The 14,808-nt window shown below is 52.6% G+C and overlaps 3 protein-coding genes across 3 annotated transcripts; 2 read left to right on the top strand and 1 right to left on the bottom strand.

Moving 5' to 3' along the window:
- Window positions 1-15: 15 nt before the first annotated feature.
- HD553DRAFT_328906 (putative cytoplasm protein) lies at window positions 16-2,045 on the bottom strand (the record flags this gene model as incomplete). The annotated part of the gene is made up of 8 exons (XM_046181897.1): window positions 16-68; window positions 132-353; window positions 419-853; window positions 1,006-1,200; window positions 1,263-1,452; window positions 1,530-1,646; window positions 1,717-1,790; window positions 1,862-2,045. The coding sequence occupies 8 exons, from the start codon at window positions 2,043-2,045 to the stop codon at window positions 16-18; spliced, it is 1,470 nt and encodes a 489-aa protein (XP_046036239.1).
- Window positions 2,046-3,594: 1,549 nt separating this feature from the next.
- Window positions 3,595-7,966, top strand: HD553DRAFT_272639 (uncharacterized protein; the record flags this gene model as incomplete). Its single annotated transcript, XM_046177773.1, has 17 exons — window positions 3,595-3,761; window positions 3,849-4,018; window positions 4,096-4,282; window positions 4,347-4,671; window positions 4,750-4,858; window positions 4,920-5,134; window positions 5,198-5,597; window positions 5,665-5,747; window positions 5,811-6,060; window positions 6,133-6,224; window positions 6,290-6,472; window positions 6,538-6,647; window positions 6,711-6,873; window positions 6,941-7,204; window positions 7,269-7,586; window positions 7,658-7,787; window positions 7,854-7,966. The coding sequence occupies 17 exons, from the start codon at window positions 3,595-3,597 to the stop codon at window positions 7,964-7,966; spliced, it is 3,279 nt and encodes a 1,092-aa protein (XP_046036238.1).
- Window positions 7,967-8,574: 608 nt separating this feature from the next.
- On the top strand, window positions 8,575-14,343 carry HD553DRAFT_272558 (guanine nucleotide exchange factor in Golgi transport N-terminal-domain-containing protein; the record flags this gene model as incomplete). Its single annotated transcript, XM_046177768.1, has 10 exons — window positions 8,575-8,640; window positions 8,700-8,739; window positions 8,794-8,939; window positions 9,007-9,141; window positions 9,204-9,569; window positions 9,639-9,931; window positions 9,991-10,320; window positions 10,388-13,671; window positions 13,744-13,998; window positions 14,063-14,343. Coding segments are annotated over 10 exons (5,196 nt in total), but the record flags the coding sequence as incomplete, so codon positions are not given.
- Window positions 14,344-14,808: the final 465 nt, after the last annotated feature.

The following is a 14,808-nucleotide window of genomic DNA, read 5'->3' as shown; positions in this document are numbered from 1 at the left end:
CGCAGCACGGCTTGTCTATATCAAGAAAGCTTCTGCCGCAGCAGCGACCCCCTGTCTCCAGCCATGTTCTGTAAGACGGTCGGGATCATGAGCGAGATCTCAAGGGGACAGTCTTTCCCACATCGGCTCACCAAATTCCCAAACGCAAGGCCCCTGGCCTCGACGTTGAAGGTGCTCAATCGTCCGTCTCCTGATCCAGGGTCCCTCGAAACCGATGACGCTAGTCGCTCGTTGAGGACCGAATCGGTGATCCATGAACATGACCGCATCGTCCCAGCCTCGGTTGATTCCCTCCCAGAACCTATCATGTTCTTTAGGTCCAGGCTGAGTGCTCCAGTACCCAGCATGGGAGTCTATAGACCGGATTGTCAGTTCAGACGGGTGTTCGCATCGACGGCTAGGCTTCAGGCTCGCTTACCAAATGCGTGTTGAAGTCGAGGCTGTCTATCGCCATCCCCAGCATTCTGTCGCTTGACCTTTCCACCGACCCATCCGGGCAAGATCTCGGCTGTACTAGCATCCTTGGCACTCCATCCTGCGTCCCAACCGTTGCCCTTCTTGAGGGTCCAGAAGTACCAACCGGCGCAGAACTCTTCGTACAGGTTGAGCTGAGCGCGCAGGAACTCTCTTCGCTGACGATCTTTTTCCGTGTCATTACACCCTTGAGGGAATGAGTGCGGGTCGAGTGCCGCTGAAAACTCTCCGACAATCAACGATCGGCCGGCGTTCTTCGACCAGGATTCGAAGGTGTGCCTGAACTGCTGCGAGAGGACTTGAGCATGTTGATCGCCGCTCAGCCCACGATCTTCAGCTGTGAAGCACCGATACAGGTGATGGTCCACGACGACAAATTCTTCAGGATGCTTGGCGGGTAATTGAGAATACCATTGAGCGTCCCAGGCGTCATGTATGTAACAGAGAGTTACCGGAAGTATCAGCGTATGTGAAATCATAGGTCAACCAACTACACTGCTCACAAAGGAAACCACGGTCCTGCGATGGCACGGAGATCCCGAATGGTAGATTCGTACCACCCTCCGAGCGTCTGGTTATTCTTGGGTTCGTTCATCAGTTGCAAGCCGACAACATGCGGGATACGAGCCAGATGTTGAGCGAGAAAGCGGAGTGCCAGCGAAGTAGACTCCAAGTTCTTCTTGGAATCCCAGAGCTGTGTTTTCCCCGACGATGTTCCCGAATGAGCTGGAAGCAGTCAAAAAAGGGTGAGCTAACTACACCATGCACGCCTCGCATAAAGTATTTACCATCGTCGTTCTGATTTCCGGCCACTCCATGCAGATCGATAAGGATGCCGAGACCCCATCTTCCCGCATCCTGAATCGCCTTTTCGATCCTAGGCCAGGCACCTTCGTAAATCTGAGCGAAAGGTTCAAAATCCGTCTTTTTCAAGCAAGCCGGACAGGCGTTTGGGTTCGAGAGGTGATAGTATCCTATCTGCATGCAAGTCAGATGTAGCTTGATCAGCGATCTTGTCTCTCCAACGCTGAGTATGAGATTGTGCCAGAACTTACCGGCAGTCGAACAGTGTTGAATCCCTTTTCGACGATCCACTTCCAATCGTCTTCTACGATCCAGTTGTCCCAATGCCTCTCCAGGGCTTCCTTGCCTCCGGCCTTTGCTATGTCATGCTGCAAACCGAGAGATGACAGTGGTCAGAGCTGTGTAATGGGGCGCCTCGCAATATTGCTGATGGCTCACATCACTAGAACGAGGTTGAGCAGCCGATTTGAACGGTTCATCGACGATCCACGCCTCCTGGGAGAACCATGCACCTAATCATATGCGGCAGTCCCTGATCAACCAAGGTTTCCCAACGATCACGTATGCTGCTCGTGAGACTCACCGAGATTGACACCCCGTTGTTTCCTGAACCTGATCACGCTCTCCGGACCCAACGACAGGTCCTGGATCTGACCAGGCTGGGCAGTATATGTCGCTTGTGCGCTGTCTTTCTGCAGGCCCGGGAACTGCCCGAACTGATCTCCTAGAGCGGCTCCTTTTGTCTTGAACTTGTCGAGTAGACCCATGGTTCGCACAGCTTGGTAGGACGATTCGATAGGATCTGAACTTCGACCGTTTCGGGTCGTATCCTATCTCTTACAGGAGTCGCGAATAGCTCGTAGCGATGCGAATGCTTGTTGTTTCGTGGGAATACAAGTTGTTGTAGTGAAGCAATTGAACCGTTTCCCGCTTCGCAGCATAAGTCGACATCCAGCATCGTGCCGATCATGCCAAGTGATCGAGTGACGACGAATGTCGTCGGTCAAGGCCGGCCTGTAAATCTGTCGTCTAATCGTCCGTCTGTCGTAGGCATGATTTCCATGTCATATAGGCTATAGGTCTGCCTCTGAGACCCGAGACGTTGTAAGCATCGAAACCGAACGGCGAGATTGTCTGAAGCCAACTGCTGCGAGACATCGAACTGCAACGAGCGGTCGCCGGCGTCACTGTCCATGACATCATCAAATTGATCGGTCGCGAGCCGTTCAGCAGATCAGCCTTGGGCCAACGAGCGAGACTTGGGCTGATTCAATCGACGCATGGATGAGTGGGAGGGCACAAATTGGGATGACAAGCTGCAAGCTGAGCCGTTGATACGGTACTTCGTATGCCAGCTGTCGAACAAGTTCGGATCCGGGTTCGTCAGGTCCTAGCAGCAAGATAGCAAGTAGATGTTAGATGTGAGGGCGGGGGTTGATGATGACGAGTTGTCGACGCGTGAGAAAGAGCTGAACGAGGGCCGCCGTAGGGCGGGGGGTGCGAGAGAGGGAGTGAGGGCGGGGGGGAGACGCGTATCGAGAGTTGCGAGAGCTGACGATGCCCTGGCTCTGGGATTGCTCATGCAAGATCGACCTCTTCTGAGAAAGTGTAAAGGGCGCATACACAGTTTGAGTTACTGCTATATCTTTACAACCACATAGGATAGACTTTTGCAAACACTTTGTCGTTTGACAGACCGTTGACTTTAAACGGAGGACTCGTCGCTACTCTCCGGACGCCGCGGACAACCTCGCATCTATCGACTGCTGGATACATACACACATACCCTGCTCGCCGGCAATAGAAGTCGGATTCGCACCAAGACAGGTCAACCTGTTCAGGAGGATCTACGAAGTATAGACAAGTGGTACAGGTCGGAATTCGATTGATCAGTGACAATCGATCTCTTCAACATGGTGAGTGTTATGAACCACTTTCTGGAAGCGACCCAACCCGACATTCTGCTCACATCTTCCTTGACCACCTACCTCAATCGTCTCGCTTCCGGCCATCTTGTCCACTTTGGAGTCGCAGTCTCAGGCATCTCATCCGAACGAGGAGGAGGTTCAGGATATCCTGGTTGATTCTGAGGGGACGCCTGAATCCGACAACACCCCGCTCGAGGGAAACAACGGGCAAGTACCGCAAGTGGCTCCCCGTCTCAACTGGCCACCCTGGTCGCAGTTGAATGAGGATCAGCGGAACTGGGTCCGAGCAAATCCCGAGGCTCTGCGATATTATCAACTCGTCGCTCAGCAAGAACGAGCGAACGGCGGCGGGAATGCGGAAGGAGATATGGACGTGGATGAAATGTTGATGACCCTACCCACTGTTAGGGATGGGGAGGCGTTCGCGGCCAAACATATGCCGGATCTGGGACAAGAGGTGGACGATTTCCAAGTGCAGACGTGGAAGATTGAGAATTGGAGTCAACAGGGCAAAAGGTTGCAGGGACCCGAGTTCAGCTGTGGTGGACACAAATGGTGGGTGGACTGTGGGATGCCGTCCGGCCGCAGCGTCAGCATAATATGCTGATACTCGACACGAATCGGCTTTCCGACTCTGATCAGGAGAATACTCCTCTTCCCGCAAGGAAACGCCAACGGACAGCCGAACGACATGGTCTCAGTCTACCTTGACTACGCCAACCCAAAGACGGCACCGGAAGGTTGGCACGCTTGCGCCCAATTCGCCTTGGCAGTCTCCAATCCCAACGACCCTAGTATCTACACCGTCAGCCGTAAGTTTGTCGGTCGAGTTGACGATCTCTGGGGTTTTTTATGGACTGACTTTGACGCCTGCTTCCCGCTCCATAAGACGCTCATCACCGTTTCGTTGCCGAGGAGTGCGATTGGGGGTTCACTCGGTTCGCCGATCTGAGAAAGCTGCACCTTCCCACCGATGGCAGGGGTCGACCTACGATTGACGGGGATGAGGTCGAGGTGACGGCGTTCGTCAGGGTGCTCAAGGACCCTACCGGCGTGCTGTGGCACAACTTTGTCAAGTGAGAGGCCATCGTAACTTGTTCCTTTGATCTCTTCCCGAGAGCTCACCCAAACTCTCCTCAGTTACGATTCGAAAAAGGAGACGGGATTCGTCGGTCTCAAGAACCAGGGTGCTACTTGCTACATGAACTCCCTTCTTCAATCGCTCTTCTGTACTCCCTACTTCCGAAGGGCTGTCTACCAGATCCCTACCGAGAACGACACGCCGTCTGAATCCCTGCCCCTCGCTCTTCAGCGAGTCTTCTACCACCTCCAGAGTTCGGATCAGCCCGTAGGGACGACCGAGTTGACCAAGAGTTTCGGGTGGAAGAGCGCGGACGCTTTCATGCAGCACGACGTGCAAGAGTTTAGCAGGATTCTGCAGGATAAATTGGAAACAAAGATGAAGGTGCGTTGGATCGAGCCTCCTTTTGGATGGTGGTTGTTTCAGCCATTAAACGGTGCGACCTTGACTGTCGAATCACAGGGAACTCCGGCGGAAGGCGCTATCGCCAAGCTCTTCATGGGAAGAATGAAGAACTACATCAAATGTGTTGGCGTCGATTACGAATCATCTATGCTTGAGGACTTTTACGGTAAGCTTGTAGAGTGCTCTGGTAACGAGTCCTTTCAAACTCACGAGTCCTGCAATGTCAGATATTCAACTCTCGGTCAAGGGTATGCGAACGCTGCACGATTCGTTCAAGGACTACGTGCAAGTCGAAACTCTCGAGGGAGAGAACAAGTACATGGCGGAAGGATATGGATTGCAGGACGCCAAGAAGGGGGTCATCTTCGAACGATTCCCTCCTGTCCTACATTTGCAACTGCGTCGTTTCGAGTATGACATGGAGAAGGACGCGATGTGCAAAGTACGTAGAATACGGCGAAGGGCCATTCATCCATACGCGCTGAATAGATTGGTACTTGCTTAGATCAACGACCGCCACGAGTTCCCTCTTGAGATCGACCTCGCCGAGTTCTTGGATCCCGAATCCGATGAACGCAAACAGAACCAGGTCTACAAGCTGCACGGTGTGCTCGTGCATTCGGGGGATCTGAACGGAGGCCATTACTTCGCGTTGATCAAGCCCGAGAAGGACGGGAGGTGGTTCAAGTACGATGACGATAGGGTCGTCCCTGTCACCGACAAGGAGGTCACCGAGGACAACTATGGTGGTGATATGAACAACGGTTTGGTTGCTCCCAACCAGAGACAGCAGCCCAGGACGATGAAGCGCTTCACCAACGCGTACATGTTGGTTTACGTTCGGGACGAGGCTATGGATGACGTTTTGAAACCGTTCGGACCGGATGATACCCCTTCGCATCTCAGTACGTCGCGCCCGCTCATGTCAATGCGAAGCGCGTGTCAGTATTGACGTCAATGAACGATTTGCAGAGGCCCGCCTTGACAAGGAGCGAGCAGAGCGGGAAGCTATCCGCCGAGAGAAGGACGAGCAGCATCTGTACCTCACAGCAAAGGTAGGTCATAACCTTTCGAGATAGAAGAGCCATCACGTAACTCACCTGGCCTGCTGCATCTAGATCATTACGGACGACACTTTCGGCAAGCATCAAGGCTTTGACTTAGCTTCGTTCGACGAGAAGCATATTCCGCCTTCAGAACTGCCCAGCTTCAGAATCTTGAAGTCGGAACCGTTTTCCAAATTCAAGGAGAGGATCGCTGAGCACTTCAAGTATTCGTTGAACGATTTCAAGCTCTGGGTCATGGTAAACCGGCAGAATAAGACTATCCGTCCCGATGTGCCTATCTTGGATAGCGAAGCCAATCAGAGTGAGCTCATCCGCGATCAAGAGGCACGTGCTCTTCTATCACTCGAGCTGATCAAATCATCTCTCCGTATAGCCATGGACCAGATTCGATCAACGATGACGGCTCGGACTGCTGATCTCCGTCTGTACCTCGATTACAACCCTGATCCCAGCAAGTGGGCTGTGGTAGGTCGCTCAGGTCTGGGCGAATCCCGACGAACAGTTATCTAACCCATTTTGGTTCCTGACAGGCTGTCGGCGATGGAAGCAGTCCTCCCATCATGATCTTTTTGAAGTGGTTCGACGTCCAGCGGCAAACTCTCTTGGGACAGGGCAAGGTCTTTGTCGGCAAGAACCAGAAGGTGGCTGAGCTGTGTCCCCTCATTTGCGAACGGATGGGCTGGGCACCGACAACGCCGCTGAAGCTTTACGAAGTCAGTAGCAAGCACAGCACACATGCGCTCGCGCTTTTCTTATTAACGTATTCACCAACTACCAGGAAATCAAAGCTGGCATGATCGAGCAGATGAAGCTTCGGCAGACTTTCGTGACGAGCGAAATTCAGGACGGAGACGTTATCTGTTTCCAAGCCGAAATCTCCGACAAGGAGTCAGTCTCGCGTGAAATGCCATGCTCTTTGACGTATTGCTGATTTCCCTCATTCGCAATCAGGCAACAAGATTTCGAAGCCCATCAGCTATATTCGCAGGTGCCACAGTTCTACGACTTCCTACAGAACCGTGTCCTTGTTAGCTTCAAGCCCAAATTCGAGGAGGTCACGGAAACAAATCCCGAATTCGAGTTGATCTTGAGCAAGAAAAACACTTACGATGTCGTAAGTTTTTGCGTCCCATACAGCAATTGTCTTGGTAGTGCCTAATGCTCACGTCTATCGCGTTCAGATGGCGCAACGAGTTGGGGATTACCTGAAGCACGACCCCCTCCGCCTGAGATTCACCTCCGCCAACGCCAACAACCTTGGCCCGAAAGCCGTCATCAAGAGGGCTCTCAATCAGAGCGTCGGCGATCTCACTCAGACCGGTTTCTATGCTCACCAGCACGTGAACCTTGTCCTATATTATGAGAAGCTGGACGTCAGCATTATCGAGCTCGAGACCAAGAAGTCGCTCAAGATCACATGGACAGGGTCGCACAACAAGGAAGAGGTGAGTCGACCGCTGATCAGGGCAGACTCCTATGTATACTCACACGCTGTCATTCCTGTTGCAGTCCACTCATCCATTCTTGCTGCCCAAGACCAGCACCTTTTCGGATGTTGCAGACGCGCTTGCGAAACTCGTGACACTAGACCCGCAAGGCAGCCGTAGGGTACGGATATTCGAGATCGCGTCAAACGGACGGCAGCAGAAGGAATGCACCTCGTCCGAGATGATCGCTAACTTGCGAGAACCGGCGGAGCTATATGCAGAGGAGATTCCGCTTGAAGAGACCAACCTGACGGATGATGCCAAGGTCATAGATGTGTTCCATTACCACCGAGAACCGACGCGGTACTTCGGCGTGCCCTTCCGATTTGTTGTGAAGAATGTAAGCAAGATGATTCGCTTTGTCGCTTCAGATTCGCACGCCATGCTAACAATACCCGCTTTCTACTTTAGGGCGAACGCTTCGAGGACACCAAGCTTAGACTTCAAGCTCGCCTCGGCATCGCGGACAAAGATTTTGCCAAGTTCCGATTTGCTCTCATGCAATCGCACCATTACAAACAGCCATCGCCCTTGACCGACGGTGAGAAACATCGCCCGAATCCGTATCCAAGCGTGAGCGACGACTGATCTCCGATCCTCCTCCCAGATGATGTGCTTTTCGACCATAAATTCATGGGACAGGACGCATTGGGCCTGGACCACATGGACAAGGGACCAAGAAAACCCAACCCAACGGAACGGGCGATCGTCATCCGATGATCACCTTCAAATGACTGCCCTTCTCCTAATTCGCGGAAACGACTTGCATCTGGAAGAAGCATTGCCCTATGTCGATTGTAGCAAAAATAACGACCTTTCCTCAGCGTGATATGAAAGACTTGACATCCTCTTATCCAACGAATCGAATGACGTCCAGGCCACATCAATAATCATAGTATATAGTAGTATCGTAGCTCCTGCTTCTCCTTCCCTCCTGCTTGCAAGCTTCGTCATGACCCGAATTGCATCCGGGAGCGAACATCCCAAGGCCGAGCTGCTACCCCTGATCCCCTTGTACGAGAGCGACATCGCAGCGATGTATCTCTTGATCTTTTGTAACGATAACGGATCCTCTCGGTGGCATCAGCAGGCCAGCAATGAATTTTAACTAGATGTCATATCGTGGATCCTCGAAGACTGTATAGGCATTCTGTCTTCGCATCAACCTAGCAGGAATTGACGCATAGGCTTGCGGGCAAGATAGACCAGGGATCCATGATAACGTGAAGATCGCCCAGGGGAATGGTTCGTTTATCTAAAGGCTGCTGCAGAATGACGCAGGCAGTAACATTCTGTGTCTTCCCCATTGCGTTTAACAGGACAGGAATTTGCTGGTAAACGAGCTCCAGTCTCTCGTTACCGAGACTAAACGGAAGTACCCCGATGTGAAAGAGGTATGAGCCATAGAACTCTAGTAGTCATAGCTATAGCTTATGCATATCCTGTGACGCAGGCGGCCGAGAGAGCCCTGTTAGTACTCAAGACGACGGATGGTACCGCCTTTACTCCAGGTAAGGTATGGCGCTCAAATTCCCAACAACAGCGAGCAACTAACACCTCCATAATGTTCACAGATGCGCGACAGGTGTTACTGTCTCCCGTTTTGGGAGGATGTAAGACGAAGGTGGCAAAGATCGTTGCAATTTCTATCGGAGCTCTGCAGCGACTCGTCAGTCTGCAGACCGTGGGAGGTGTGAGTGATCGATCGAGTAAACAAGCCTAATCACCAGGCTCACTTTGCACATGTCCTTCTTTTCCAGGCCGCGGTTCCGGCCCTTTTGCAAACGTTACTCCTGGCGGTCAATCAAGGGGTTGAGATACAGCTTCGTGTCATCCAGACTCTCTTACTTATGATGACATATTGTCCGGATATTCATCAAGACGTTCTGGGAGAGGTCGGTCCTAGACGCATCACCGTATTCAGGCTTTGTGCTTACTGGTGTCGATTTTCCGGCAGCTGCTCGCCCTGTATTTCAAGCTTCAGGACTCTAAAACTTCGGTGGTCTCGAGCACGGCCTCGGCTTCGCTACGTCAGGCTGTGGTCATGGTTTTCGAAAGAGTTCACGACGAGAGACCAAGCGATGTCTCGCAAGGAATCGCCGTGACGCTACCCGATGGCAACAAAGCGGAACTCAACCGAAACGAGTGGGATGCCTATTACCTCTTCGACGACTTATGCACCCTGACCAACAGATCAGTGAATCAAAGCAGCAAGCTTAAAATCGAAGGGCCACGCCTTTTGAAGATATCGTCAATCACCGCCACTTTTGGTCTCGAGCTGATCGAGAGTACTCTAAGTGGTTTTGCCAATGGTTTCCGTAGCGTAAGATCCGATTGACGTGTTTCCTATTGATTGCTTGAGCGCCGGCTTATTCTAGACCGTTTCTCATAGCAAACGGAGCTGATCTCGCTCCTCCGAACCAAATTATCCCCGCTGCTGGAGTCTATCCTCATAGAACGAGCCGCTTTCCCTGTGATGCTACGCGCCGTACGAGTAGTTTTTCTGCTCTTGCGGTACTTCTACGAGCAGATACCTACACAAGCCAAGACATTCTGGCGTATGTTGATCCGCGGAGCTTGCAACGAGGCGAATCTTTCCGTCGGGCACGATCACGCCGGTCGGAAGGTTCTCTCTGCGGCGCCACCGCTATGGCTACGCGCTATGCTATTGGAGGTTTTGAAAGCGTGAGTACAGGCTCTCGAACTTACCTGAAAAGAAAGCTCACTGACCAGCTGACTTATAGACTATGCCGCGATACATCACTACTGCACGCTGTTTGGCAAACCTTTGATGAGGACGGAGATGATAAATCATCCATCTATGGCGATCTGGTTTCTGCCATACGCCAGATCATCTCGGAGAAACCCGGAGAGCTCGGAATCGACGAGACGATGCAGGGCCTTGGGATCTCACACTTGGCGGTAGATCACTCCGGTAGGCAAGGGGGATATCTCGATATGGGGTTGAACGCTGTCTCTTCCGCTGCGACGGCTGGGGTGTCCACGGTATCGGCAATGATCGGTACAGAGGGTGAGGGAAGGCTTGACGCAACGTGCGGAGTCAAAGTACAATGGTGAGTCGACTTTCCAGTTGCTTGGCAAGTATCCACGCAAGGCTAATAGCAGCTCCCAACCTCTCAGTATCGAACAGCACGACAAGATAGACCCTAATCCTATCCCGGAGCGGTATCCTTACCTGCTTGCACTGGACATGCTGGTCGAAATTACGGACGGCCTGGCGGCCAACCTCTATACGGATCAAGGGTTACCCTCGAGCAAGACTACAATCAAAGATGGACATCCCGTCGTTGACTTGTCGGAAACTCTACCTGACGATGGATCGCCGTCCCCAACAAAGCCGATGCTCGCAATCGCTTGGCCCGCGCTCTTGGCAAGTCTGTCATTCGTGATCACGACGAACATCTCGGATGAACTGTTTGATCGAGTACTGAAGACCATCAAGACTCTGATCGCGGTCTCTGATGGTTCGGGTCTCATCACCTGTCGAGATGCGTTTTTGAACACTCTCTCACGCTTTGCTGTCCCGGCAGCCGTTGTCAAAGCCTCGCAGGTCTACACGGAGATGCCTGCCACACCGGGCTTGACAGGTAGCGAAGGTTTCAAGGCCGCTCCCAGCTCGACCTCGTCATCAAAGGCCCCGGCCCTCTCGGAACGGAACTTGTCCTGCTTGACCGCTCTCATTGAGGTGGTCCATGAGCGTGGTGACACCTTGAATATGGCATGGCACGACATTCTTGAGACCATTCATAACGCCAATTTCGTGCTAGGCAAACAAGCAGGCTCGAAACGGGTGGTCCGATCCATGCAAGACGGTCTGTCAGGCTCGCCACGTTTCAGTACCTCATCGACACGTCCGAATACCACCGCTCCTCAGCCTTCTCAAGCTTTGCTCGAAGCTGAACCGAGCAGTGTGCAAGGGAGCGTTTGTCTTCTTATGACAACAACTAGTCGTCTAAGTGACTCTAGTTACTATTACCTCGTGTCTGCATTATGCAAACTGAGCGGAGAGACCATAGGACTTGACAAATCGCAAGAGGGCGATGGACAAGACGATGTGAAAACGCCTGTATCGCCGAGCAAGCGTCCATCAGCTATGGAAGGAGCACTGCGCCGTCGGACTAGCGGGCTGTCGGTCTCCCAGACTATCAGGCAGGGAGAGAAATCATTCGCTCTGATGATGCTGGACGTAACGGCATCTACCAATGTGGAGCGAATCATGACGCAGTCGCCGCAAAATGCTTGGGATATCATCATCACGCATGTGATCGACATTGCCCAGTACACGCCAACGTCGGCTGTGATTCGTATGCAAGCGGCAGAAGTACTGGGTAACATTCTCGGCTTGGCAACAACGAGCTTGGAAATACTGGACGCTGTTCAGCAGTCAGTGGCGCAATCACGCATCTTCGAAGCGTTGATCAGACAGGTCCGACCGCCCTCAAATGGACAGCAGAATGCGACCGATCTGGAGATCCGGACTCGCGGCCTAACGACGCTTTCCGCCATCTTAGAGTCATCTGGTCATACTATTGCCTCGGTCTGGCCGTCTGTCTTTCGCATAGTCGATAGCGTATTCGAAAGCACACAGGCGGTCCTTGCTTCGGGCAGCAGTCAAGCCAGCAAAGCTCAGACCAACCTCATACGTACCGCCTACCCATCGCTCAATTTGGCATGCTCCGATTACCTTTCGACCTTTGATGCGAACATCGCTCAACACTGTCTCGATTCGCTTTGTAACTTCGCCGGACAGCATTTTGACATGAACATAGCTCTGTCGTCAATCGGATCGATCTGGAATCTCATGGACGCCTTTCAAAGTGGTCTGATTGAAATCTCGTCCTCGGATCAAGATCGACTATGGTTGCGTAGTTTAAACGGCATGCTGCGTCTGACGGCGAGCAGAAGGAGCGAGGTCCGAGCGAGCGCAGTTCAAACGATGTTCCGCTCCCTGGAAACGCATGGAGCGCATTTGTCAAACGAAACTTGGGAAGCCGTAACGACGGGGGTGCTTTTGCCACTTTTAAGCGGAATGCTCCCTTCACGAGATGCAAGTTCGGATACCGACAACGAGACTGATCAAATCGATGAAGAACGTGATCAGGCCGAAGACATCGATAACTCCCACGCGCTCGCCCTCAAATCCGTTGGAACAATTTATGAGACGTACACTGCGCAAATCTCAGCAGGTTCCAATTTCGAGGTAATGGTGGAAAAGGTGGCTGCAGTAACCACTCGAGCTTGTGTTCATGGGGGACCCAAGACTTGCTCCGCTGCGTTACAACTCTGTCAAAAACTAGTCAAGGCTTACGTCGCAAACTTGAAAGAGACTCGTTTCGTGTCAATCATTTGGTCTGCCCTCGAAGGAGTCCGTGACAACCTGGAACAAGATCAACTTGCTACTATGGCCGGCCGGTATAGCCTCACGCAAGACAACTTGTTGGAGTACATGCGGCTCATCGGAGTCGTGATCGACGCGACGGGTGAGCACATCGGGGAATCTCAAACAGAATTCCTTCTCCGAGCTAGTCGCTCTGCCGTCACATATACACGCAGTCCGACATACCCGTTGGACGTCGATGCTCCCTCGCCACTTCAACAATCGGGTCTTGACCTTCTTGCTCGGCCGGAGCTAGACGGTCGATGCTCGATCGGGTCGGTCATCTCAGTCCTAGCGGAGTATATTACCTTGGCCTTCGTTGGTGGCTTTGACTATGTCGACACATCGATGCCTGGAGCCAAACGATCAATCACCAAGAAAGTCTCTTATGTCGGTCTCGCCAAGGCGTCCATGGCGTTGACTTCGACGTACCTGAAAGAACGTTCGCGATTACTGGCAGCTGCGATCAAGGATGGAGCAATAGAGCGACTCATCGGCGCCTTGTCTTTGCCCATCAAGCTCAGACTAGACTGCCCTTCAGCCAACAAATTTGGGAAAGATCCGGCCTTGTGGAGGACCGCTACGCTGGCTTTTGTCGAGGTGATCAAGCAGACGATCCCTTTGCTAGAGTCAACTTCCTCGGACCTCATGGGTGAGAAGTGGGATTCCCTTTGGCAGCAGATTGCGGCAACCTTCCGGTCCATCCTCTTGGTCGACGATTCTTATATGAGCGAGATGAACTGGGAAGAAGCCGAGCAGGAAGAGCTATACGACATCCCCGCGATCGATCTTCTCGAGTCTTCGGTCATGCCGCTGTCAGGTCACTCGAACGTGGACAATGTCATCTTGGAACAGCTCGCAGACACGATCTATCAAGCGAGTATACTGTACACTCCGTACAACGGAATTACATCACAGAAAGACGAGACCGAGCTCGGCCGGGAAACTTCCGTGACACCTTTGCCAAGAGAAGGGTTACGATATCGTTGCCTCGGGCTGTTGTTTTCGAGCGCTGGGAAAGATAGCGGTACGTCACGAAACGAGACTGAATGGGATTACATCATACGTGCTTTCTGACATTGCCCTGCTGTTTTAATAGGCGATTCGATAACCGAAGACAGGCGGAGACGGACCGCTGCGGCAGTACTACCGTTGCTTCTCAGTCGATGCAAATTCGTCCTGACGGGCTATTTGGCATCCGCATCGCTGCGAGGGAGTTATCCTTTTGAGCGGGTCAGGGAAGAAGAGCTGGCCTATGTCCTCCAGCGGCTACTCGATCTGCAATTATGGCCCGGATCATTCAACGCCATGCAAGCGAGCGGTAAGCTCGAACCTTGTACGCTTGACACGCAAAGTTTCTGAAGCTAATCAAAGCCATCCGCCTCTGTGAATCGACCGATAATGGACGATGAATGTAGCGCCCGAAACGCAAACCAACGTCATAGGCGAGGCTCTCCGGCAGTCATCCCGGGCGCACCTGTTTCACCTGTACCCGATCCTGCTTGAACTCGTCGCCTCGCCACTTCGACTTCCGGTCGTCTCGGTTCGGGACACGGACGTCCTATGGCAGTCGATGACCACAGAAAGGGACACCGCCAGCAACGTGACTGACGGGTCGAAGCGAAACGTAATCGATCTGGACGTGAGGAAATTGGCACGGGCATGTCTGGATGTACTAGGCAAGGAGATGGGTCTTTGATCGATGGGGACGGTACAGGAGAATCGGAATTTTGCCATGTGTATGATCGAAGTTGTAAGGACATGTAATCACGCATTTGTGACGCGCTCGACCGGATCATCGCTCAGACGGCAAGTAATGGGCGAGTAATACCGATGAGAACTCGATAGTGTCGGGCGAACGGACGGAGATACGACCAATGGTTGGTCCGATATCAACGGCAAGCGTTCTTTGTGATCGGTCAAATCGTGAAACATGAACTCGACTCCGGGTGATTGATGGGATGGATGATCGGATGACCCCGTGTTCAGGGACGACTCAAGGCTTTGATCGGTTAGGTGAGTGAACTCGGCGTAGCGCGTGCATCAGAATACATCGCTTCGCAACCTGTCACCCGTTCATAATCCAACTCAAAAGTCGTACTCCGGTACTCCGGAGAGCATCTACCTTGTTGAGCTCTGAGTGGATTGTGCGTACGTGATATTG

Source organism: Filobasidium floriforme, assembly GCF_021052385.1.
Source record: "Filobasidium floriforme strain CBS 6241 chromosome Unknown HD553scaffold_12, whole genome shotgun sequence".
In the NCBI taxonomy this organism is placed as follows: Eukaryota; Fungi; Basidiomycota; class Tremellomycetes; order Filobasidiales; family Filobasidiaceae; genus Filobasidium; species Filobasidium floriforme.
Note: the sequence above shows the minus strand (reverse complement) of the source record. Positions and strands in the feature narration are given on the sequence as shown.